Source organism: Alosa alosa, chromosome 22 (assembly GCF_017589495.1).
Source record: "Alosa alosa isolate M-15738 ecotype Scorff River chromosome 22, AALO_Geno_1.1, whole genome shotgun sequence".
NCBI lineage: Eukaryota > Metazoa > Chordata > Actinopteri > Clupeiformes > Clupeidae > Alosa > Alosa alosa.
Window position 1 is genome coordinate 25,827,700 of NC_063210.1, and position 23,895 is coordinate 25,851,594.

The 23,895-nt window shown below is 44.8% G+C and overlaps 2 protein-coding genes and 1 long non-coding RNA gene across 3 annotated transcripts; all 3 read left to right on the top strand.

The window, feature by feature from the left end:
- The first annotated feature begins 4,914 nt into the window (after positions 1-4,914).
- On the top strand, positions 4,915-10,031 carry mcrip1 (MAPK regulated corepressor interacting protein 1). The gene is made up of 4 exons (XM_048232762.1): positions 4,915-5,027; positions 5,938-6,032; positions 7,536-7,654; positions 9,814-10,031. The coding sequence occupies exons 2-4, from the start codon at positions 6,025-6,027 to the stop codon at positions 10,029-10,031; spliced, it is 345 nt and encodes a 114-aa protein (XP_048088719.1). The 5' UTR covers positions 4,915-5,027; positions 5,938-6,024.
- An 8,313-nt stretch (positions 10,032-18,344) lies between these two features.
- alyref (Aly/REF export factor) lies at positions 18,345-21,231 on the top strand. Its single transcript, XM_048232863.1, has 3 exons — positions 18,345-18,693; positions 20,276-20,422; positions 21,055-21,231. Exons 1-3 carry the CDS (start codon positions 18,451-18,453, stop codon positions 21,208-21,210), a joined length of 546 nt encoding a protein of 181 aa, XP_048088820.1. The 5' UTR covers positions 18,345-18,450; the 3' UTR covers positions 21,211-21,231.
- A 1,058-nt stretch (positions 21,232-22,289) lies between these two features.
- On the top strand, positions 22,290-23,355 carry LOC125287278. Its single transcript, XR_007192336.1, has 2 exons — positions 22,290-22,319; positions 23,029-23,355. It is a non-coding gene; the product is annotated as an uncharacterized LOC125287278 (long non-coding RNA).
- The last annotated feature ends 540 nt before the right edge of the window (positions 23,356-23,895 follow it).

Genomic DNA, 23,895 nt, shown 5'->3' on the forward strand with positions numbered 1-23,895 from the left:
TTTCTACTTTGTCACCTACAGAGTTTGACAGGCACGATCTTTCAAAACCATGTTATTTCCATAGACATTTAACCGAAGGTTGGATGGATACGGAAGTTAGGAGGCGGACTTATTCTGGAGAGGTCTATGGTGGCGTTTAAACTCCCCTAAGCCTGTGAGTCGAAAAAAACACCCTTGCAACTGTGGGCGGCGGCCCTCAGTGTCAGGAAGTATAACGAGTGTAACCGTTGCTTTACTGCATTCAAATACACATACACTCCAGGCACCGGGCTAGAAAAAGGTAGCGATGGATTTTCTCAGACATTCATCATGACAGAGCCAGCGAAAAAAGAAGCAAAAAACCGAGAAAACAGTAAGGAAATTACCAATACTGCATAGTTTACCTTTAAGCTACAAGTAGGCCTAGGTCAATGTATAACATTAGCTTGGGATGTTTTTACAGTAAGCATTGGTAGTTGTGAAAGCAGCTGCATCCCTTCTAAATATCAAAATATGGAAATGCTAACATATCTTTTCTTTCTCCCTCAAGGTGCTTTGCTTACATTTCTCAGCCCTCAGGCTCTTCCTAAGGATACCTCCACTGATGGAGATGGCCTGAAAGGTTAATCTTATGTGTGTGTGTGTGTGTGTGCTTGTATTTATGTTGGATTTTCAAATTGCTATACAACCTGCACTCTTTATAGTTTGAACAATGCATCCTTTTTCTGCATAAGATGGCAGTGTTTTATTTTCTCACTTTGTGAGAACTGAAAAATGTTAATGTGAGTGTGTGTGTGTGTGTTTAAGTATGTTGGATTTAGTTATTGTGCACTTTTTTACATTTATATTGGATTTTATGGTACGGTGGTGTTTTTGCAAATGTTCAAATGTTCAAAACTAATGCACAGTATATATATATGCAACTGCAGTATTGCACTGTCAAAATGTTGTATTTATATAAACTGTGGGTGAACTTAAACTGTATGGCTATGCGGTGGTTCCTGTAGGCTTTGCGTGCGGGGGGGGGGGGGGGGTCCTCCATGTCCATTTTGCTTGGGCCCCCCAAATTCCTTGAAACGGCCCTGAGCATTAGTTCAAAACGTAGCCTGAGGGAATGGATCAATGATATAGGCTATTGTGTTCCAAACCTGCTTAATATATCCAAATGTCTTGTCTTGTCTTCTGGCTGCTGAACGTCGGATTTCTTGTTGTGCGCTGTCACTTTCTCTTTCACTTTCTCGATGTTGTGTGCCGATGTTGTGTCCCCTGTGTGTGTTGTTTTCCCACCTACTGGTTTCCTTACCTTGTGCATGTGTGTCACACATGCTTTCGTTGTTCACCGCAGCTGCAGGAATTCAGTGCCGTCCCGAGCCTTTTGGGGGCCCTAGCAGAATTTCATTCACCTGCACCTTGGAGTCACCTGCGCTTGACAGGGATTTCAGTCACTCATTTCAGTCTTTTGTCACGCTCTCCCGCCACACATTGTATTTCTCACGCAGAAAAACTATTTATATATTTAATATGCTGCCGCAGCGCCCAAAATGTCTCTGGCCGTGCCGCTCTCACTATGGAACCGGCAGGAATCAAGCGCGTCTCCCCTGGAGTTGAGCCTGCCATTTTATCAGCCAATCAAAAATAACGAGAGGGGATACACAATAGCCAATCAGAAAATAGCACTATTGTATCTGGGTAAGATTTAACGCAACAACCAATGAAAAAACGCATATCCTGGAATTGTTGAACGTAAATTATTGAACGTGAACCTGTTACCTACTTCTTCCAAGTTTCGTTCACCTTGAAGCTTCGAGCATCAGTTCATGGTTTCAGCACAGAGTAAGTCATCTTTTAATGTTACAACAAATCCACAACTTGTTTGACACAAACAATGACAATGTGACCACTGCTAGAGAATGTTTCCCAGATAATTAGCATCAGTTGTGTCATGACTGTCTGTAACTTAGCCAACAGTTTCACAGCCTGCATTGACAACACTTGCTCAGAACAAGTAGCCTATGCCTAGTCATAGCCTACTTTCGTTCACACGATGACTGACATATTGTCACATTCTAAACATCTCTCGCTCCAAATAGGCTTAATCATTTTATTAGCACTAAACAAATTAAAGTGTATTGCATAGCCTATTGTTATAGGTCACTTTTAAAATCATGTCATATTATATAATTATATCCTGGCCTGAGAGGAAAGCCCCCTAAAAGGTCCAGGTTAGTGGATGCTCAGAGGTGGTGAAAAGGCCCATTATTGAATTGTCAGTGCCATGTGTCAAATCTTTTCTTTTGCAAATATGAGCAATTATAAATGATACTTTTGCCCCATTTTGATTTAGGAGGGCATTTCTCCTACATACTGTAGCCAATAATCAAATGCCTGCTCTCTTTTGGAAAGCTGAGACACTGTTGGAAAACAATTAGAATAACTGTGTGATGTACTGACACAAAGTTACAAAGGATAGATTATTCTTTTCTTTTTCTACCGGATAACAAGCATCTTTGAACTGACCACATTTCAGCCCTCTAGGTCTTGACTTGATATGACTAAGTCCTAGCATTAGGTCTTGTCATGCTGTGTGCAAAAGTAGATCAATATAGAATGACAACATGAGTACTTTAGACCATTATATGCTCATGCATTTGGTAAAATGCCCTATGAAAACTCCCCATAGGACTTTGGGTTATCCAAAAGGCATACTGGCAATCAAATGCTTACTGCATATGAACCCCTTATAAGCATAATCTTGGCCTCAAATGAAAGGTAATACTCTGAAGTTTCATGCTTGCATTTGTAGGCTAGTTCAGGTTCTGATATGACTACACTAAATATGGAATAATTACAAAAAATACAAATCTTTACAATTTCTATTTCAATTCAATTGGTGTGTATAAGATGGGCTATATTTCTGCACAACTAATATTGGATCAACTGTTAACCGACCTGGGGCTGGTGTATGCTAGCTGGTGATGCTAGTTGCGCGTGTAAATCCTCACACCCCTAACCTTAAGAACGGCTCTAACCGCTGAGTTGGAAGCTTGGACTTTTAGCTCAGTGGTTAGAGCGTTTGACTCCCATGCCGGTGTGTTGAGGTGGCGGGTTCGAGGGCCGTGAGCGGTGGACAAATTGACCTCTGTTGCACTGGAACATCTGAAGGCATATTAATAACAGCAACAAAAGTTGTAGTATTATTAATGAAACACCCCCATTCTCGCAACTCGTCTTACCAGCCACCCCTTTAACCCTCGGACAGGGGGGGGGGGGAATTGTCGACGGGGAATGTCACTCTTGCCTTTCCTCAAAACTTGAGGGCCCTGGCTTGAAGATTAGACACAAATGTCACGCCATGTTACATACAGTGAGGTTACCCAAATACAGTGACGGATTATGAACTACTGTTCCCCTGGGCACAGATGCATAGGGACCCCCCCCACACCCCACACACACACACACACACACTATTTGTGCAAAAGTGGGTGCAAACGGGGGTGGGGTCCCTATGCATCTGTGCCCAGGGGAACAGTAGTTCATAATCCGTCACTGTATTAATACATAACCTGTATATGGTTGTTTCTGGGGGGTCTTCCCCCAGAAATTATGAATTTAGTACATGTGATTTCCTGTATTATGGTGCATTTTTGGGATGGTCAGCTGGAGAAGGGCAATACCCAAATTTGTTCAGATTCATAGCCTATTGACTTATTGAGAGGGGAGCCATGGCCTACTGGTTAGGGATTCGGACTTGTAACCGGAGGGTTGCTGGTTTGAACCCTGACCAGTAGGACATAGCAAGCCACCTAACCCCTCTGCACCCCAAGCGCCGCTGTAGCAGGCAGCTCACTGCGTCAGGATTAGTGTGTGCTTCACCTCACTGTGTGTTCACTGTGTGCTGAGTGTGTTTCACTAATTCACAGATTGGGATAAATGCAGAGACCAAATTTTCCTCACAAATTTCCCTCAAAAGAGTATATATACTATATATACTAGTGATTTCATGCAGCTTCTTGGACTCGGTAGGCTTATTCAATAATCCATCCTTGCTCACATGCCACAATTGTTTTAGGGCTCCACTCTAGACTTCTGGTCCCCTGGGCTTGGTAAAACCCTGTTTTAAAATAGTTGTTATTTACACCAAACCAGTCACCTTTTAACCTTAGAGGGTACTAAAATCACAGATTTATTTTAAACTTTCATATTCAAAGTGAAGCACTAAGTGTGGTTTACTGAAGCTGAATTGGAAAAATAACAAAATACAACAGCATTTGTATTTGTTATAAACAAGTATCAGTTTAATGACTTGTTCAACAGATCTTTGAACAAATCTGCAAATGTGCATTAAATGAGCAATCTTCAACTACAAAATAAAATGAAAATAGACAAACATTAATATAATATCATATACAAAAATAAATAAATATATATATTATATTATATATTCCAAAAAAATAGATACTTATTCCTACTTCGTTTCGCTCTTTCAGGCGCCTGTAACTCTGCAGTGGACGAGCCTGCGATGATAAAATAAATAATTAAAAACCTATGTTAAATGTGTCATGTCATAATAACAGGCTATGTTACCATTTGCCATCAAGAAAAATCTCACCTGCTGTATCATCAGCCATGGAGGCAGATACTTGAAACATCAGGGGCAGGTAGAGTTGTGCAAGTACTTCAACATTGTTTCTGGAAAAAATAACATTGCACAAGTGCATATTGATCGAGCAGAATGAGTTTATTTTGCCATCATTACTTACTCATCAACAAGCAATTCCACACCTAACAATGTATATTCTATTGGCAAATGAGGCATAATTGCAGTATGGTAAACACTAACAATCAACTTATTTAGGACTATTATAGCGGAGCTCTGGCTCCACCTATGGATATTTGTCAAAAAGGCAATGACAAAATTGCGCTTGCGCATTGATATTTGTTTCCGTTTTGCTAACCCGGAACTGTCTGGTTGGCATAGGCAACGTCGCTTCGGCCAAAGAAGGCCTACATTTTTACCATTTTAAGAGAAGAAATATACCAATAAAGAGGTATGAGTTTTTTTCAGCGTAGCACATTTACAGCGATCTAAGATTTGTGTTGATTTGGTGTTTTACTTTTGCATTAAACTATCTCCACAGGATGTAGGACAATCTGTTCCTTGCAACCCAACATAGTCAACGTTATCTTCGCTATTGTATCCTATGTTAGCTATCTTAGCTTGCTTGCTAGCTGATATAGTACACAATAACGCTAGCTAGACTTCTGCCCACGGTGCTGCAACAGCGATGGTATTTATCAACTAGCTGTCATGCTATCTACAAGCTATCAACAAGATAACCTAACCACCGTAGTATCATTACACACTGTTTACATATAATTGCACGAGCTTCAGGCTACGTGGCTGTTTGGGGTTTGGCCATTAGTCAGAAATTTGCATTTCAGTCACCAGCTTACGACAAGAAATTGCACGAGGGTGATGCTTATTGCTGCTTTGAATGGGATGCTTATTAACTTTAGCTTACACCTTGTCAGACTAACATGTATCCTACTTGTATCACGATCTTGGAACTTGATCGAGTTTAAAATGTTATGAGTGAAAATGTGTAAGACTCGGCGGGCGAGTTTTCGGCATTACAATTCCTCGTCTCATAGCATTAACGCTGCTGGACATTGCTATGTGCAGTGGGCTAACGGTAGTTGCACTGTCAGCAACGACGAGATATGTCAGTCCCCCACAGTTATTGGATTATGGGTGTGTTCCTCTGGACAGCAGCACACCGCTGACTTTGCAATATGATTTACTACACTTGTCGATGGCGAGCAACACTGTATAGCCTACTGTACATTAGTTCAATTTTATCTGAATATGAATCGTTAGGACTGTTAATAGATTGTCTAAACTTTACGACGTTCTTTATATTCGTTTGTAATAAATCTGTCACGTGTGCCTTTCACCAGAAACAAGTGCAGAGAAGGAGCAAGAGTTGGTTCCACCCAGAAAACGTCAGTAGAAGAGTAGAGGGCCAGAGACATCCTGAAAACAGAATGACAAGGTGAGAGAGAACCCTACTTCCTTCCTGGAAAAAAAAAACACTCATTGTGCACTACATTGCACTCATATGTACAATACATTTGCATGCAGTCATTTGGTAGACTTCTCGGTGACGTCTATTATCGCCCAGATGTGCGATAAGTATGTGAACCCCCAGTGTGTTGAACCTGTGACTGGTGTATTTAGCTCCCTGATCTGTCACTGAAGCCCCGCCCCTATCCATGCTTTTGGATCTTAAACGCCTCACACATAGAAAACAACGATGGCACCACAACACTCTTATTATTTATTAACAGCAAAGGTAGGCTCACATACATTATTTCCTGACTGCTGATGCTGTTTATTGACAGTTTGTAAAGTTTAGGCGGAGTAGGAAGTAACGTCAGGAATCCCTGACCAGTGTGATTGGTTAGGCAGGAATCCCTGACCAATGTGATTGGTTAGGCAGGGTTAGGCAGGAATCCCTGATCAATGTGATTGGTTAGGCTGGATCAATGGAAAAAACACACTCGGCACCCGCTAAACAAAGTCAACTGGGTGCGGAATCCTGTGGTGTAATGAATGCATACACATAGGACAGCACTCACAGTTCCTTATGAACACTTTCAATCACTCCACGCTATTCTATTGAAGCTATTCTTCAGCGTGATGATGGCGATTTCACCCTGTACCTTGGGCTGGACCAATGATTTCAAAGTTAATCTTACAGTTACAATATTGTTATTAATATATTACCACTGCACTGAACTGCCTTGCACTATAGACCCTTTCAACAATAAAAACAAAAACAATGCTTGAACGTTCTATTTGGGTCCCAATCTACTTCCTCTGCATTAAGATAACATATGGAATGTTAAAAAGGAAGTCTTGTGGGGCCAACTATGATGCTGATAATGGAACTCTCTTGAAAAGGTCCATATTTATATATTTATATATAAATTCCATATTTAAATCTTAAACTTTTACTGATCTTGCACTATTCCTACCTCTCTTCAAATGATATTGTTATTGCACCTGGCCTGTGCCTGTTGAGGTGTCCATGACCATGTCCATGACCATGACATGTCCTCTGTGCGGTTCTGCTCAGAGCTTCCATCTCCAGCCCTTTATACAGTTCCTCTGTGCGGTTCTGCTCAGAGCTTCCATCTCCAGTGTTTATATACTTTGGGTTCCTCTGTTCGTTCTGGGAGTGCTCATCTACTCCCGCATGGTGAACGGGCCAGTTGTCGTACCAGCGGTCCCCCACCAACAGCCCGAGCTCTACACACGGCACCACGAGGAGAGCGTCCGCTTCATCCAGCGACAGTGAGTGCACCAGGCGACTACACACACACACACACACACACACACACACCCGCGAGGGAGAGCGTCCAGCTTCATCCATGACAGTGGGTGCACCCCGGCGACTACGCACACACACACACACACACACACACACCGCACAGGGAGGCGATCTGCTTCATCCCGAGAGTTTACACCAGGCCTCTGTTCCGGTGTGTTCTAGCTCATCTACTCCCCGCATGGTGAACACGTACAAGCGGACGTCCAGCCCGCGGTCCCCCACCAACAGCGGCGAGCTCTACACACCGGCACACGAGGAGAACGTCCGCTTCATCCACGACAGTGAGTGCACCAGGCGACTACACACACACACACACACACACACACACACACACACACACACACACACACACACACACACGAGGAGAACGTCCGCTTCATCCATGACAGTGAGTGCACCAGGCGACTACACGCACACACACACACACACACACACACACACACACCTGCACACGAGGAGAACGTCTGCTTCATCCACGACAGTGAGTGCACCAGGCCACTACACACGCTCCATCCGCGACAATAACGGTGAGTGCACCAGGCGTTTGCACACACACACACACACACACACACACACACACACACACACACACACACACACACACACACACACACGACAGTGAGTGCACCAGGCCACTACACACACACACACACACACACACATACACACACCAGCACACGAGGAGAACGTCCGCTTCATCCATGACAGTGAGTGCACCAGGCCACTACTCACACACGCACGCACGCACGCACACACACATGACAGTGAGTGCACCAGGCGACTACTCACACACACACACACACACACACACACACACATGACAGTGAGTGCACCAGGCGCTGCAGCTAAGACCAAGACTACTCACACACATACATACACACACACACACATACACACACACAAACACGCGCACGCACACACGCGCACACATACACACTCACACACGACTGTGAGTGCACCAGGCGCTGCAGCTAAGACCAAGACTACTCACACACATACATACACACACAAACACGCGCACGCACACACGCACGACGGGAGTGCACCAGGCGCTGCCTTTAAGCCCAGGATTACGCATACCACACACACACACACACACACACACACACACACACTCACTCACACACACTCACTCACTCCACACACACACACACACACACACACACACTCACTCACACACACACACACACACACACACACACACATGACTGTGAGTGCATCAGCACTGCAGATATGCCCAGTTTTGATTATTATATGATTTCTTATGTGACCAAGTAAACAGAAATACAGCAGTGTGTGTTTAGTTCTATCTCCCGCACAACGTTCCATCTGTAGTCTCATGCTCTCACTACTGATTAAATGCAGATACTCTGGACCTCCAAACTTGATTTGGGTATGAGTAGTTTTGGGTGTAGCCATAGACCGTATAAAATAGGGTGATGTGTGGAGATCTGCAACCCCACAGGTGGTCTTCAGCCGTGCCTACTGGTCGGGGTTTGAACCGGCAACCTTCCGGTTACAGGTCCCGAGTGCTAACCAGTAGGCTGCCCGTTAGTAGGGCACACAAGTCAACTTCACTGAGTGGCAACAGGAACATGACTGTATGTTGTACTAAAACTGGTCCACAGATGGCCACCACCGTCGTTTTCACCAGAATAGACTCAGAATAGTTGCAGCAATAAGACTTCAAACGCCCTCCATGCAGGAGTTATTGGATGATGGTTTGCCCATATTCCAGTGTGTGTTATTAGATGAGAGTTGTTCATATTCCAGTGTGTGTTATTAGATGAGAGTTGTTCATATTCCAGTGTGTGTTATTAGATGAGAGTTGTTCATATTCCTGTGTGTGTTATTAGATGAGAGTTGTTCATATTCCAGTGTGTGTTATTAGATGAGAGTTCATATTCCTGTGTGTGTTATTGGATGAGAGTTGTTCATATTCCTGTGTGTGTTATTGGATAAGAGTTGTTCATATTCTAGTGTGTGTTATTAGATGAGAGTTGTTCATATTCCAGTGTGTGTTATTAGATGATAGTTGTTCATATTCCAGTGTGTGTTATTGGATGAGAGTTGTTCATATTCCAGTGTGTGTTATTGGATAAGAGTTGTTCATATTCTAGTGTGTGTTATTGGATAAGAGTTGTTCATATTCCAGTGTGTGTTATTGGATAAGAGTTGTTCATATTCTAGTGTGTGTTATTGGATGAGAGTTGTTTATATTCCAGTGTGTGTTATTGCATTATTACATCATGATACACTTTACCAATGCCATCTCCTTATTCTCCTGATATTGTCACCCCGTAGCACTTTGTCCAGACACATGTTCACTATTGTCTCCCCGTAGCACTTTGTCCAGACACATGTTCACTATTGTCTGACCTCTAACCTCTGCTCCTTCTCCTCCTCCTCTTCCTTCTCCTTCTCTTCCTCCTCCCCCTAGCCTGGATGTGTGTCCTGAAAGAGATCAAATCGCCGCAGAATGAGCGCAACGAACGCGGGCCGCAGGAGTATGTGGAGAAGAACCCAAACCCCAACCTGAACTGTGAGTGGAACCGCCGGCGCCTACACAACTGCAGAACCGGCGCCTACAGAACTGCAGAACCGCACACTACACTACACACTCAAACACACAGCACTACACTACAGAAGTCTGACTAGTTGTGTGTGTGTGTATATATATATATATATATATATCAGGGTTTCCGTTGTCCGGTAATTACTGGACATTGGCCGGAAAAAAAAATGAAACGTCCGACAAAATTAAATCTCTCCGGTCAAATTGTCTGATTGAAATTGGCTAATAATCCCATCCCCTAACGCAATCTGAATTTGAGAATAAGCCTTAATATGTAAGCCTATAGTAGGCTATACGTCCTCTGGCTATGTTTTTAAATGAACAGGCTCTACCGTTTGAAAAGTAAGCAATTAAACAACACGCATACTATGCTGCATTTCAAATAGGAAGCGCACGCTTAAAACGTCCATGTTAAACAACGAACAAATGAGTGAGGCGGTTCAAACATGGCCAGGCCCAGGACTAGCCTTAAAAGTTTATTCAGAAGCCAGACGCGATGGATGATGATAAATTGGTAACGTCTGAAGCCTCAGATGTCTGGTCAACTCCACCACCACCAGATAAAAAGCAGAAGTGTCGGGCGTAGGCCTATCTGTCGGAATCAGTGACATTGGAAGTGGAGTTGCGGGGGGTGCGGTCGCTCCAAGACACTATCATTCTCCGTGTAGCCTACACTGGACATGCAAGTGTTCTTTACCCAAAGCATACAGTAGGCCTATGCGTTCTCTGTCTATGATCTGCAGGGTTAGGGCCTCCTCGACGAGGCGATTACTGGTCCGCGGATAATTTCTGGCACAATTAAACAGTAGCCTATTATTGAACCGCGGCCGAAAGAATAGGAAACATTTCTTCATTTATTGTTATCAAATAAAGAGGCATAGCATTAGGGGGTAGTGGTGTTATCAAATAAAGAGGCATAGCATTAGGGGGTAGTGGTGTTATCAAATAAAGAGGCATAGCATTAGGGGTAGTGGTGTTATCAAATAAAGAGGCATAGCATTAGGGTAGGTGTGAGCTCATTCTTGTGTAAAAGCATCTGTGTAAGTTAAACAGTCACCACTGGAGATAACGGGGTAGCAGCAACAAACAACAACGTGTAGCCTTTTTAAAACAACAAGCGAAGCGGACTCTTGCTGTCCATGAAAAGATACTGGCTAGATCTTGTTAGGCATGTTTAAGTTAGGCTAATGAACATGTTGCATTCTATACAGCCTGATTATGTCATTCTTTAAGCTACATAGCCTGTCTCCAGTTTTCCTCAATTTGACTAATTAAGAAGGGATAATAGGATATTTGACCAGCATATCATCAAAATGTCCGGACCCATTTTTTTCATGGTGTAGGACACTGACTTCATTGGCAACAATATTAAACCAACCAACAATATAAATTATTAAGAAGAGCTATTTTATGAATTAAATTGAAACAAAATTATACTGGCTTTTATTTGTCTGAATCTGAGGCCCAGCTATAAATAGAATCCCGGCAGTAATTTGAGGATTTAAGTATGCACGTGTGTTTCACAACTTGTGCATTTGAGAGCACTCTCTCAAGGCTGTAGACGATAATGTTTCATGTAGGGTTCATGTCAGTTAATATAAATTAACATTTAAAAAAACATGTTCAATTATATAATTTTTTTCATATATAAGTAAGCACCTGACTATAAGTTATGGGACCAGCCAAACTGAAAAAAAGTGTGACTTATAGTCCGGAAAAATGCGGTATATATATGTATGTATGTATGTGCTCCTCCTCCTCCTCCTCCTCCTCCTCCTCCTCCTCCTCCTCCTCCTCCTCCTCCTCCTCCTCCTCCTCCTCCTCCTCCTCCTCCTCCTCCTCCTCCTCCTCCTCCTCCTCCTCCTCCTCCTCCTCCTCCTCCTCCTCCTCCTCCTCCTCCTCCTCCTCCTCCTCCTCCTCCTCCTCCTCCTCCTCCTCCTCCTCCTCCTCCTCCTCCTCCTCCTCCTCCTCCTCCTCCTCCTCCTCCTCCTCCTCCTCCTCCTCCTCCTCCTCCTCCTCCTCCTCCTCCTCCTCCTCCTCCTCCTCCTCCTCCTCCTCCTCCTCCTCCTCCTCCTCCTCCTCCTCCTCCTCCTCCTCCTCCTCCTCCTCCTCCTCCTCCTCCTCCTCCTCCTCCTCCTCCTCCTCCTCCTCCTCCTCCTCCTCCTCCTCCTCCTCCTCCTCCTCCTCCTCCTCCTCCTCCTCCTCCTCCTCCTCCTCCTCCTCCTCCTCCTCCTCCTCCTCCTCCTCCTCCTCTCGCTCTCCTCCTCTTCCTCCTCCTCCTCCTCCTCCCTCCTGGGAAGCTTCATCCTCCTGTAGTCGTCTGTCGGCCAATCAGGTGTTGGCACTGGGCCGAGATTCAGCCAGAACCACCCATCACCCCCCCTCCTCCATTATCATCATCATCATCATCATCATCATTGTCCCCGTCATCTGGCGAAGGTCTGGCTGCTCAGGACGACTACTGTTTTTCAACTACTCTACCCTGCTCCTACAGCCCCTGACACACACACACACACACACACACAAAGACACAAAGACACAAATGCACACATGCATATAGACACATTTACAAATACATTCACATATGAAAAGATTCCCTTAGGTATATATACATTCTCCTATATAACATACAGATGCGTACATATACACACGTACACACACATACATACATACACACACACCCACCCTTTCCGCTGTTGTGTGTATATGTCCAGACACACGCCTCCCGTGTTGGGTGTGTGTGGAGCGGGAGCGAGAGAGGAATCTGGAACTCTGCCTGCTGGGACTTAACGCTGTTTCCTCCGAGTCTTTTTTTATTTTCTTCCGGATACTTCCATTTGCCATTCTTCAGGCTTTTTTTTTTTTGCTGCTGCTGGTTGTTTTTTTTTTTTTTGGTTGTTTTTTTTGTGCTTTTTTTTCCCTTCTCTGCTTGATTTCTTTCTTTTTTGATATTGGACTGATGCTGACTTGTAGAGAAACAGTGCAGACATTCAGCCGGAAGAAGGTCCTCAAGAGCAGACTTTTGCATCACATGAAAAAAAAAAAACTGCAGTCTTGAACCACAAACTGTTTCATTTTTGATCGACACACGTTACCGTGGGAGACTGTGCCGAAGGGCGGACCTATTTCTCTTTATTATTGTTGTAATTTTTTTTTTCAAGGAAGGTAGTTTGATAGATCGAGGATAAAAAAAAATATATAGGAATTTCAGATAGTTACAGGCAAGTTTGGAAAGCCAAATATTTTTAGTAAAGGTACCTACATTTTTAATTATATTTGAAACCTTTAAAGACTTTCGTTTAAGAAAAAAAAAAAAAAGAAAAAACACCCTCCCCCTCCCATAACCCAACCCCAACGTTGAAACAGAATTTGAAATAAAGTGACTTTTAAGGTATTAACCTGTCAGCTCCAGTTGCTTTGTTTTGCACTTGTCACATACTCACCTGTGACCTTGGGTAATCTGCATACCTACCTGTGACCTTGGGTAACCTGCATACCCACCTGGTGGACCTTGGGTAACCTGCATTGTGTTTACTGCATGGTCCAGTCCTCGGCTCAAACCCGCAAACTTGCAGCACGACGGACAGACGGACGGGTTTCTGTTCCTAGCAAGGACGCTAAAACTCATGGGTGCTAGGGTCTTGCGCTAGCAAGGACGCTAAAACTCATGGGTGCTAGGGTCTTGCGCTAGCAAGGACGCTAAAACTCATGGGTGCTAGGGTCTGGTGCTAGCAAGGACGCTAAAACTCATGGGTGCTAGCGTCTGGCGCTAGGAAGGACGCTAAAACTCATGGGTGCTAGCATCTGGCGCTAGGAAGGACGCTAGAACTAAAACTCATGGGTGCTAGCATCCGTCGCTAGCAAGGACGCTAAAACTCATGGGTGCTAGCGTCTGTCGCTAGCAAGGACGCTAAAACTCATGGGTGCTAGCGTCTGTCGCTAGCAACAACGCTAAACCCCATGGGGGCTGATGTCTGCTTGCATATCTCTTAAGGTGTCAAGAGGGAGGTTTAGATAGGATTCTGTGGATGTAGGTATGGAGTGTATGGAAGTCATCACCCTCAGGTGTCCCTGTCACCGGCTTCTGTGACTTCCATGTTCTGTTTGTCACCTTAAGGTGGGGATCACATTGGCAAGCGGCAAGCGTAACACAACTCCGACCATAATAAATTCTATCGTCTATCTAGGTTCTAAGTAACGCAAACGGTTTGCCTAAAAACTGACAATTGAAAATGCTCACGTTGCGCTTTGAAAATTGAATCAAGTTCAACGCTCAGCTTGTTCAACGCTAGCGCTGCCGCCGTTTCGCTGCTGAACCATAGAGAACAGTAGGAAACCTGCCGCTGATCAGTGATCCCCGCCTAAACCCCAACATTTCTCATATACATTAGCCATAAGCTAACGCATAACGGCTGCCGCCGTTTCGCTGCTGAACCATAGAGAACAATAGGAAACCTGCTGCCGTTCCGTTGCCGAACCATAAAGAACAGTAGGAAACCTGCCGCTGGTCCGTGTGATCCCCGCCTAAACCCCAACAGCTCTAGTTCATTCAGCTTCTGCGCCTTTGGAGCAGTTTATCTACCATTTGCATTAACTATCATTTTCTGAACTAAATGTTGGTGTGGGTTCAGCACTTTGATTAGCTGTAGCATTTATGTGACTTGATGAAGAGAGGTGTGTACCGTAAAGAGTCATCTGTGTTTCGACAGCCAATTCCTTCACAATGAGCCTTAGGCCAGGTCACTTGTCAGAAGGCGGAAAGATTGTGACTGTCGTTTTTTGTTGTTGTTATTTTGCAAGCAGGGCATCATTGAGAAAAGTGCTCTTACAGTACGTCTTGTGTTGTGTTTGTATAAGTAAGTATAAGTATATACTCTTTTGATCCTGTGAGGGAAATTTGGTTATCCCAATCCATGAATTAGTGAAACGCACTCAGCACACAGTGAGATGAAGCACACTCTAATCCCGGCTCAGTGAGCTGCCTGCAACAACAGCGGTGCTTGGGGAGCAGTGAGGGGTTAGGTGCCTTGCTCAAGGGCACATCAGCCGTGCCTACTGGTCGGGGTTCGAACCGGGATCGAGACCAAATTTCCCTCACGGGATCAAAAGAGTATATATATACTTATTCTACTCTGAGTTAACTTACCCAGGTTTGCTATTAAACCACGTACTTGGAATACCCCCAAGGTCACTCCTGTCAGAGTGCGGGGACAGACTGGTTTCCGTGGTTACCGTGCAGATTGCCCCACCAAGTGATTTTCTTTCCCTTCAGCTGGGGAGCGTAGAACATCCTAACAAAACATTTTGTTCCGCAGCAATTTAAGGTTCTAAAATTCCATATTGAATTCAGTGAACCCAGAGCCTTTAAAGATATTCAGTGAACCCAGGTATTCTTTAGAATGCTCATTTTCCAACATTCTGTTACACAGGTGTGATGCTACCTGTGCTGAAGGGCTAACCTGTTTAACAGGTCGGTCCTGGTCTTCAGTAGCTACACCCACAGCAGGACTGGGACATGCACAGTCACAGCCAACAGGATTCATAAGAACTGCTGAGCATAGGAATGTTTCTGAGTTAAGTGACTAACATGGATTTTGTTACAATTTCAGTATAATCTATTGTTATACAATTTTATTATAACTAGTGTTGGTTTTGACACAATTTTAGTATATTTTTTGTATAGAAATAATCTAGTTTCTTCCCTTTGATGTACAGCCAATGATATTGACGAAAAGTTATCGATATTTGAATCCACATGCCAAATTCAGATTCCAAACCTCCTGTGCCCCGTCATTCTCAGGAATGTGCATATTGGCTGGGACTTGTTTGCAGTTGAGTCATAGCCTCTCTGTTTCTTATTTACAAACACAGCTTTGAGAACGTAGGCACGTGTACACATGTGCAAGGTAGAGGTGAAGCATATTCACTGATAAGAGTATTTAAATAGATTAGATTCACTGATAAGAGTATTTAAATAGATTTCCTGGCACATTTACGGACACTTCAGGGGGGTATTCCAAGTAAGTGGTTTAGTGACAAACCTAGGTAAGTTAACTCCGAGTAAGTGGTACACCTCCTACAACAACAGCTAGGTTCTCAAGTGTTATAAGAATGAAGCCACACAGCTCATCTATTAGGTTTACCACTCAATCTAAGTTAATTTACCCAGGTTTGTCACTAAACAACGTTGGAATGCCCCCCAGGGCTGAGACCGTTACTGGACATGTGAAGAGAAGATGGACAGTTCAAGCAGTCCTACTGGACAGGGTTTTACTCGTCATCGGTTACAACCATCCCATTCCTGATGGTAATATGAGATCCATCTGATAATCTAATCAAACGTCAATGGGAATTGACATACACATTGTCACGTGTAAATGGCGGAAGTGTGAAGTGTCTTGTTGACACCCCTGGGTAGACTTTGACAACTTGCTCTTCCAAAGCTGAATGAGGTTCTGTTTGCATTTGGATTGACACCCGTCACACAAGTTGCACCAAACATTGTCGCAGGTGTTTTCTTCCATTCCAATTGATGTTGTCTCGCATCATTGTTAAGTGATGTCATTGTTAAAAACGACTGTTATTTATTTGTCTCTTGATCAAATCATAGACACAGCATTGTTAATCATCCTAATGTTCAGATCCTCAGAAGTCAGAATGCTCGAATGCAGTCACACACAGTGAGGTGAAGCACACACTAATCCCGGCACAGTGAGCTGCCTGCATCAACAGCGGTGCTCGGGGAGCAGTGAGGTGTTAGGTGCCTTGCTCAAGGGCACTTCAGCCGTTCCTACTGGTCGGGGTTCAAACCGGCAACCCTCCGGTTTCAAGTCTGAAGCACTAACCAGTAGGCCACGGCTGCCCAAAGAAAGTAGAAGTACAAAGTATTTCGAGGCCAGGTGAGGTGACAACCCCCTCCCTTCGCTTTGCTTTTAATGAAAAAGAAAGCTATTAAGGGTCGGAACTTTGGAGAAGCTATTAAGGGTCCGTTTATGCCACCTGGGAATGATTCCCACATGAAGTGACGGGAATTATGACGTTTTCACTGGGAAAAAGGGTTTTCCAATGCCCATGATCACACCACACCGTAGGCTACGTTCATGGAGCACCTTAAAACTCGGTGCCTATACGTCATCATACACAATGTCTTGAACTGACTGATGGAACAAAGGTATGGCTGCCATTCATTTTTCACTGCTGCTTCCTTTTATAGGCCTATAATGAAGTTTATCCAACATGTTTAGAAAGGCAGCTACATCAAACTCCATAAACACACTTTGACAGCCTAAACAAAAGTCCTATTCATTAAAAAGACGCCGTTAGAATTGTAATTTAATTCAGCTCCTTGCCACAGCCTACATAGGCCTTGGTGTGCTATGTCTTAGCTATATTTGCTAGGCCTTGTTAGTCTCTATGTCCTCATTCATTGCTCTGGGTGACATCAGGTCAGAAAATGTTGGGGTTGCGATTATCTAACATGCTGAAGGAAAACTGGCTTTTGTTTTCATTTGCACATTATTTTAGATAACTTTCTACTTAATGCTATAATGACCATGTAATGGAGTAAAAGTATAGGCCTACATTTAATTTTACAGTATTTAGTATCATTTCTATACCAGGGGTCGGCAACGTTTTCTCTTAAAAGGGCCATTTTGTTTTACCAGAAAAAAAATCTGTCTGGGGACCCAAATATATCGGAAGCATTTTAAAGAAATCAGTCAGTTTAAACATCTCCATCTTTATTACCCTCAGGCATATGGCATATTTGCCACACTCTGCTGTATTGTACAATATAATATTTTTTACAAACTATTAATGTTTTGGGACAGCTTGAGGCTTAACAACTTTATGAAATGGTTAGAAATATTTTATAACTTCTATTTTTAGAGAAAGCCAGAGAGCCACTACAGAGGAACTAAAGGGCCGCATGCATGTGGTTCTCAGGCCGCAGGTTGCCTACCCCTGTTCTAGACCTACTGAGTTACTTTACTTCTCTGCGTTAGTGCTTGTGGAATAAGAGGCTTCCCAAGAGGTTTCTCAGGTCCTACTCATGTGTAAGCCTGCAATGAGTAAAACTTGTACACAATAAAAGGAAACTCTTAATATTCCTCCTGAACATGAAGTTTTGCTTCCTTGTGGTGATGTTGCATTTACCCGGACACAAATGGATTAAACAGGCATCAGTGGGAGCAAGGGACAATTTTGATATTGAGTAAATACACCCCTTTTGGTATTCATCCTATAAATTAAATTTGGCCGATAAACATGAATATAATTGCTCGAACATGCCTAGTGGCCAATTGTTTTCAGGTTGTTTTCTTCATTACGAAAAGCGGAAGTAAGCGTGACGTTGTAATCTCTGACGTAACCAGTGATTATAAAACACGAGCGAACCTCCATCTTTACTATTCATTGCGAGGTCAAGCATCGCGTGCGTGGACTTCGCTACCCGTTGTTTTATTTTCCTTTAACGGAAGGGGTTAGGGTCAGATAAGTCTCACAATGGCAGATAAGATGGATATGTCTTTAGATGATATCATCAAACAGAATAAGAGTCAGCGAGGGGGTGGCGGTCGCGGTGGAAGAGGTGGCCGCGGCCGGGGAGGTGCAGGCGGGGGTCGCGGTGGTGGCGTCGGGCGACTTGGAGGCTCCGGTGGCTTTGGAGGCCGAGGCGGTGGATCAGGCCCCATGAGGAGTCGACAGAACCTGAGCCGCGGTAGAGGCAGACCGACACCGTACAGCAGGGTATGAGAAAATACAGAAATTGGCTGAGAAAGAGGAAAAAGCCTTGGGCAGCTACAATTGCCTTGGTGAAGTCCTTTTTCTATAAGCTTGCTAGCAAACACGACGGCTAGCTTGCTAGTCAGCCGTTCTACATTGTCCTGGAGTTTCTCAGGAGTAGTATTGAGGCGAAGCTTTTAAATTGGCATTTAAGTTAAGGCGTTTAAATGCATAATGTTCTCTCTCCCTCAACCCTTTTGTCTTGAATCACCTTGCAAACAAATCAGAAATGGAGCGAATAGGCTAACGTTACCTCCTGGCAAGGGTTAGCCAGCTCAATGGCTACCTTTGCGTTGCAAGAGTCGGCGCCATTTTGGATGCATCTCTCTGCCACCGAATTGATTGTTTACGAGCACTAAATTTCTTCAAAACACAGCCCAGACGACTACCAGGAAGAGGATGAAGTTGGAAAATGGATCCTTTTTCCCCCTCTGTTATCAAAGAATGGCCTCTACCCCCGAGATGGCAGTCCTTTGTTTGGGAGGGGTTTCGCTAGCCAAACACCCTTGAGCGGCGCCAAATTTGCTAGCGGCACCTAGCTGGCTAATGCTAGCGGCACCACAAAAGAGGCTTTCCGTGGACTTTACATCCCCTGGCCAAAGAATCTTCAACATTAAATTTAGCCATGTTATCACGACGGTCTACCAGTTAGCCCATTTCCACACGGGCTAGCTCCCCCAAAATGGCGTGATTTCAAAATGGACGCTCATCCTCTGTGTTGCCATAGCTCACAGAGCTAACTAGGCCAGCCCGGATGCCTTATCCTTTAGCCTCCACCATGGACACTAAACCACGGCGTATTTGGCTGACGGCGGACCTTCCTGGCTTGACATCCTCCGAGGAAGCGGCATTCTTTTCGACGAAGCCTGCGGTTCGACGAAATGGATTTGCCGTCTTCAGGAGTGGCTTTGGAGAGGCACCACGAGAGACCTCGGGGAATTGTTGGTGGCTAGCTAGCTAGCTGTGCTGCGGGCAGGGATATGTGTCACTAAAAAAGGGGTAACTGGTGCTACTGGCCCTTTGGCAGCTTCATGGACATTAGCAAATGATTTTGTTTCAGAAAGTTACCAATACATTTAGTTAGACACTAAAGACACTGTTAGCCTGTGCTTTATCTAAGAAAGGCCTAATGGGCTCCACATTTGTTGGGGGAGGGTGGTGTTCATTGTTAGGGGGAGAAGTCCCTAGTTAATGCCTTTGACTTGTTATACACCTCCACACTTCTCCAGTGTTGTGAATGCATTTGATTGTTCAGTGTTAGACTGTAGTGTTACACCCAGTCTGTGATGCCACTGCTTTGTGTGCCTCTTGATACCAACGAGTCGTCCCTCCAGCGTTGGGGTCGGCAGGGCTGCGCTAAGTCCCACCCAGCCAGAACGAGCGGTGTGGTGCGGTGCTACCCAGGTGTGGTGTGTGCGTGGAGCTCCCCGTGCCCTGCTTGCCCCAGCGCGCCTGTCCCCTCTCCTCCCGGGGTGGACGACCTCGCTGGTCGGCAGACAGAGGATCTGGCAGTCAGCAGGTGCGTTCTCTCTTTGGTGTGTTGCAGCCCAAGCAGCTCCCCGACAAGTGGCAGCACGACATGTTCGACAACGGCTTCAGCACCATGGGCGGCGGCGGCGGAGGAGGCGTGGAAACCGGCGGCAAGCTGCTCGTGTCCAACCTCGATTTCGGAGTGTCGGACGCAGACATCCAGGTAAAACTCACCTTGTGCTGATTGAGTTGGTTACGTTCAATCGAATTCCACCAGGGTTTCGGCTCATGTTTGGCTAAAATAGGTTCTTGGCTGGAGGGTTCACAGTGGTTCCATTAAGGGCTCACGTGTCTCTCTTTGATTAATTAACCAACCTATTATCGGGGACCTAAAATAGATCTTCAAGATTAGCCCAAACCATGCATCAGGATATAGCAATGGAGGTTTGAAACCATTTAACACAGATTCCCTCAGTATCTGTTCACTGCTGTCTGATTTGACCACCCAGTAGTAATTGGTGGACATACTCCTATACAGTTTGGTCATTGTCTCCAATTGGTTGAAACAAAAAGTAAACTCACTTAAACTCTCTTTTTAATTGCTAAGAAAGCATGTCGCAAGACGGACGTGTTTCGGCCTATGCAGTCTTCAGCGTCTTGAAACGCATACTCCTAAAATTATAATACGTTTACAAGTTGTGTGTTTTGCCCTGCCACTTGACCCATATGCATGTGAAGTGAATGTTTCATGTGTGGAGGGACCAGGTCTACACACAATGCTGTGGGGTGTTAGTGGGACTTGAACACAATGCTGTGTGTGTGTGGCCGCTCTGACTTGTCTCTGCTCGCCTGCAGGAGCTGTTTGCGGAGTTCGGCACCCTGAAGAAAGCGGCGGTTCACTACGACCGGTCCGGCCGGAGCCTCGGCACAGCTGACGTCCACTTTGAGAGGAGAGCAGACGCCCTCAAAGCCATGAAGCAGTACAACGGCGTCCCCCTCGACGGTACGTAAACACAGGACCTCGGGTCAAGCCGGTTACGTTACCGGTAAAGACGCCATTGGAAGGGCTAGTACAAGCAAACTTCTCAAATTTAGGGTTTTTGTGAGGTTGTTCATTCCCCAAGTGATAGAGCAAGTAGATAAGTTCATCAGCTGTTAAACAGCATTTGATGAGCCTACATTTGTAGTGTTTCCTGTGATGTTTTTATGCAAAGGTAAATGTGATTGAAATGTCCGCTTAGACGCCTACAATGCCAGGGGTAAGAGACAGCACACACAGAGACACACACACACAGAGCTAGAAGCCTACAACGCCAGGGTAAGAGACACACACACACAGAGCTAGAAGCCTACAACGCCAGGGTAAGAGACACACACACACACACACACACAGAGCTAGACGCATACAATGCCAGGGTAAGAGACACACACACAGACACACACACACAGAGCTAGAGCTAGAAGCCTACAACGCCAGGGTAAGAGACACACACACAGAGACACACACACACAGAGCTAGAAGCCTACAACGCCAGGGTAAGAGACACACACACAGAGACACACACACAGAGCTAGAAGCCTACAACGCCAGGGTAAGAGACACACACACAGAGACACACACACACACAGAGACACACACACAGAGACACACACACAGAGCTAGAAGCCTACAACGCCAGGGTAAGAGACACACACACAGAGACACACACACAGAGCTAGAAGCCTACAACGCCAGGGTAAGAGACACACACACAGAGCTAGAAGCCTACAACGCCAGGGTAAGAGACACACACACAGAGACACACACACAGAGCTAGAAGCCTACAACGCCAGGGTAAGAGACACACACACAGAGCTAGAAGCCTACAACGCCAGGGTAAGAGACACACACACAGAGCTAGAAGCCTACAACGCCAGGGTAAGAGACACACACACACAGAGCTAGAAGCCTACAACGCCAGGGTAAGAGACACACACACAGAGCTAGAAGCCTACAACGCCAGGGTAAGAGACACACACACAGAGCTAGAAGCCTACAACGCCAGGGTAAGAGACACACACACAGAGACACACACACAGAGACACACACACACACAGAGCTAGACGCCTACAACGCCAGGGTAAGAGACACACACACACACACACAGAGCTAGAAGCCTACAACGCCAGGGTAAGAGACACACACACAGAGACACACACACAGAGACACACACACAGAGCTAGAAGCCTACAACGCCACTACAACGCCAGGGTAAGAGACACACACACACACACACACACAGAGCTAGACGCCTACAATGCCAGGGTAAGAGACACACACACAGAGACACACACACACAGAGCTAGAAGCCTACAACGCCAGGGTAAGACACACACGGAGTCTGAGAATGCCAGGGTGAGTCACAAAGTGGACACCCAGCTAGTCGACTCAATCAGCTTGAGGGACTACGCCTTTAAACACACTATGGCTTTAGTTTAGTCAGTATGGGGACTGCAGATAAGTGCTAGATTGATGCTGAATCTGGTGCCTTTACATGGCTTGCTTCCGTGAGCAAGTACACTAAAGCGTGCACGCACACACACCTGATGAGTACGCTAAAGTGCTTTATGTTTGTGTGATGCGTTTATGTGGTTCGCTTCCGTGAGCATGTTCACTAATATACATGCACAACTAATGTGCAAACCAATGTGACTAAGAATCTGGACCCAGTGTAGCTGTTTGAAGTGATGGAAGCTGAAATGCCAATCTGTTTCTAGTGGTTGTGTTTGCTGTGGAAGCTGCTAATGGCATGTTTGCCTCTTTCTGTTCTTTTGCCCTCCCCTGTGCAGATGGATACCACCTAAATGCCCAAAGTGCCCCTACCCTCACCGCTGACTGTCCAATCACGCGAGGGCCGTGGTCGTTGTGGAGACAGCAGTGGACAGTTTCGGAAGAGTTTTACACCTGATGTGTTTCAGATGTGATTTAAACTTGTGTATCGTTCTTTCTCCTTTTAAAATGCTCCAGAATGTTTTTTACCTCTTGTTTTTTTTGTTTCATTTTTCAAAAAAAAGATAGTGGACTTGGCTGTAGGATTTTAACGGGGGTTCTCCTTGTTGTATTGGTTTCTCCCACCCCCTTGTAGATCATTGAAATAAACCTACAGTTGCTTATAACCAGCCTGCCTCCATGCGTTTCTGTGGTTTATGTAACACAATATGGTCCTGTTGCTTATAACCAGCCTGCCTCCATGCGTTTCTGTGGTTTATGTAACCATTCATTGAATCTTGGGTAATGGTGTACCGTGTCATTTTTGTTGTGGACTAACCGTTATTGTATAAGGTATTAACCTAATTAATGGTCAGCCCAGCTGGTCTTAACATGAATGACTTTTTATTTATTTTTTTTGTATGTGATCACACCATGCATGTAGACTGGTACCAAGAGTTGTGGAACCTGGGGCCAAAGCCTTAAGACAAAAATACTTAAGTGGTGCTTATCTTAAGAACAAATTTAAGAAGTTTTGATATTCATGAATAAATTCTTATGATTTTTCTTAACTTTCTTCTTTAGATGTTTCCTAAGAAAACACAAGAACAAATGAAATTCTTAAACACAGTTCTTAAATTTCTTAATTTTCCTCGTAACTTTAAGACAACCCTGCACCCGTCTTAAAATGTTAGCGTGAAGTTGAGCCTTCAACTTCAGTCATTCAT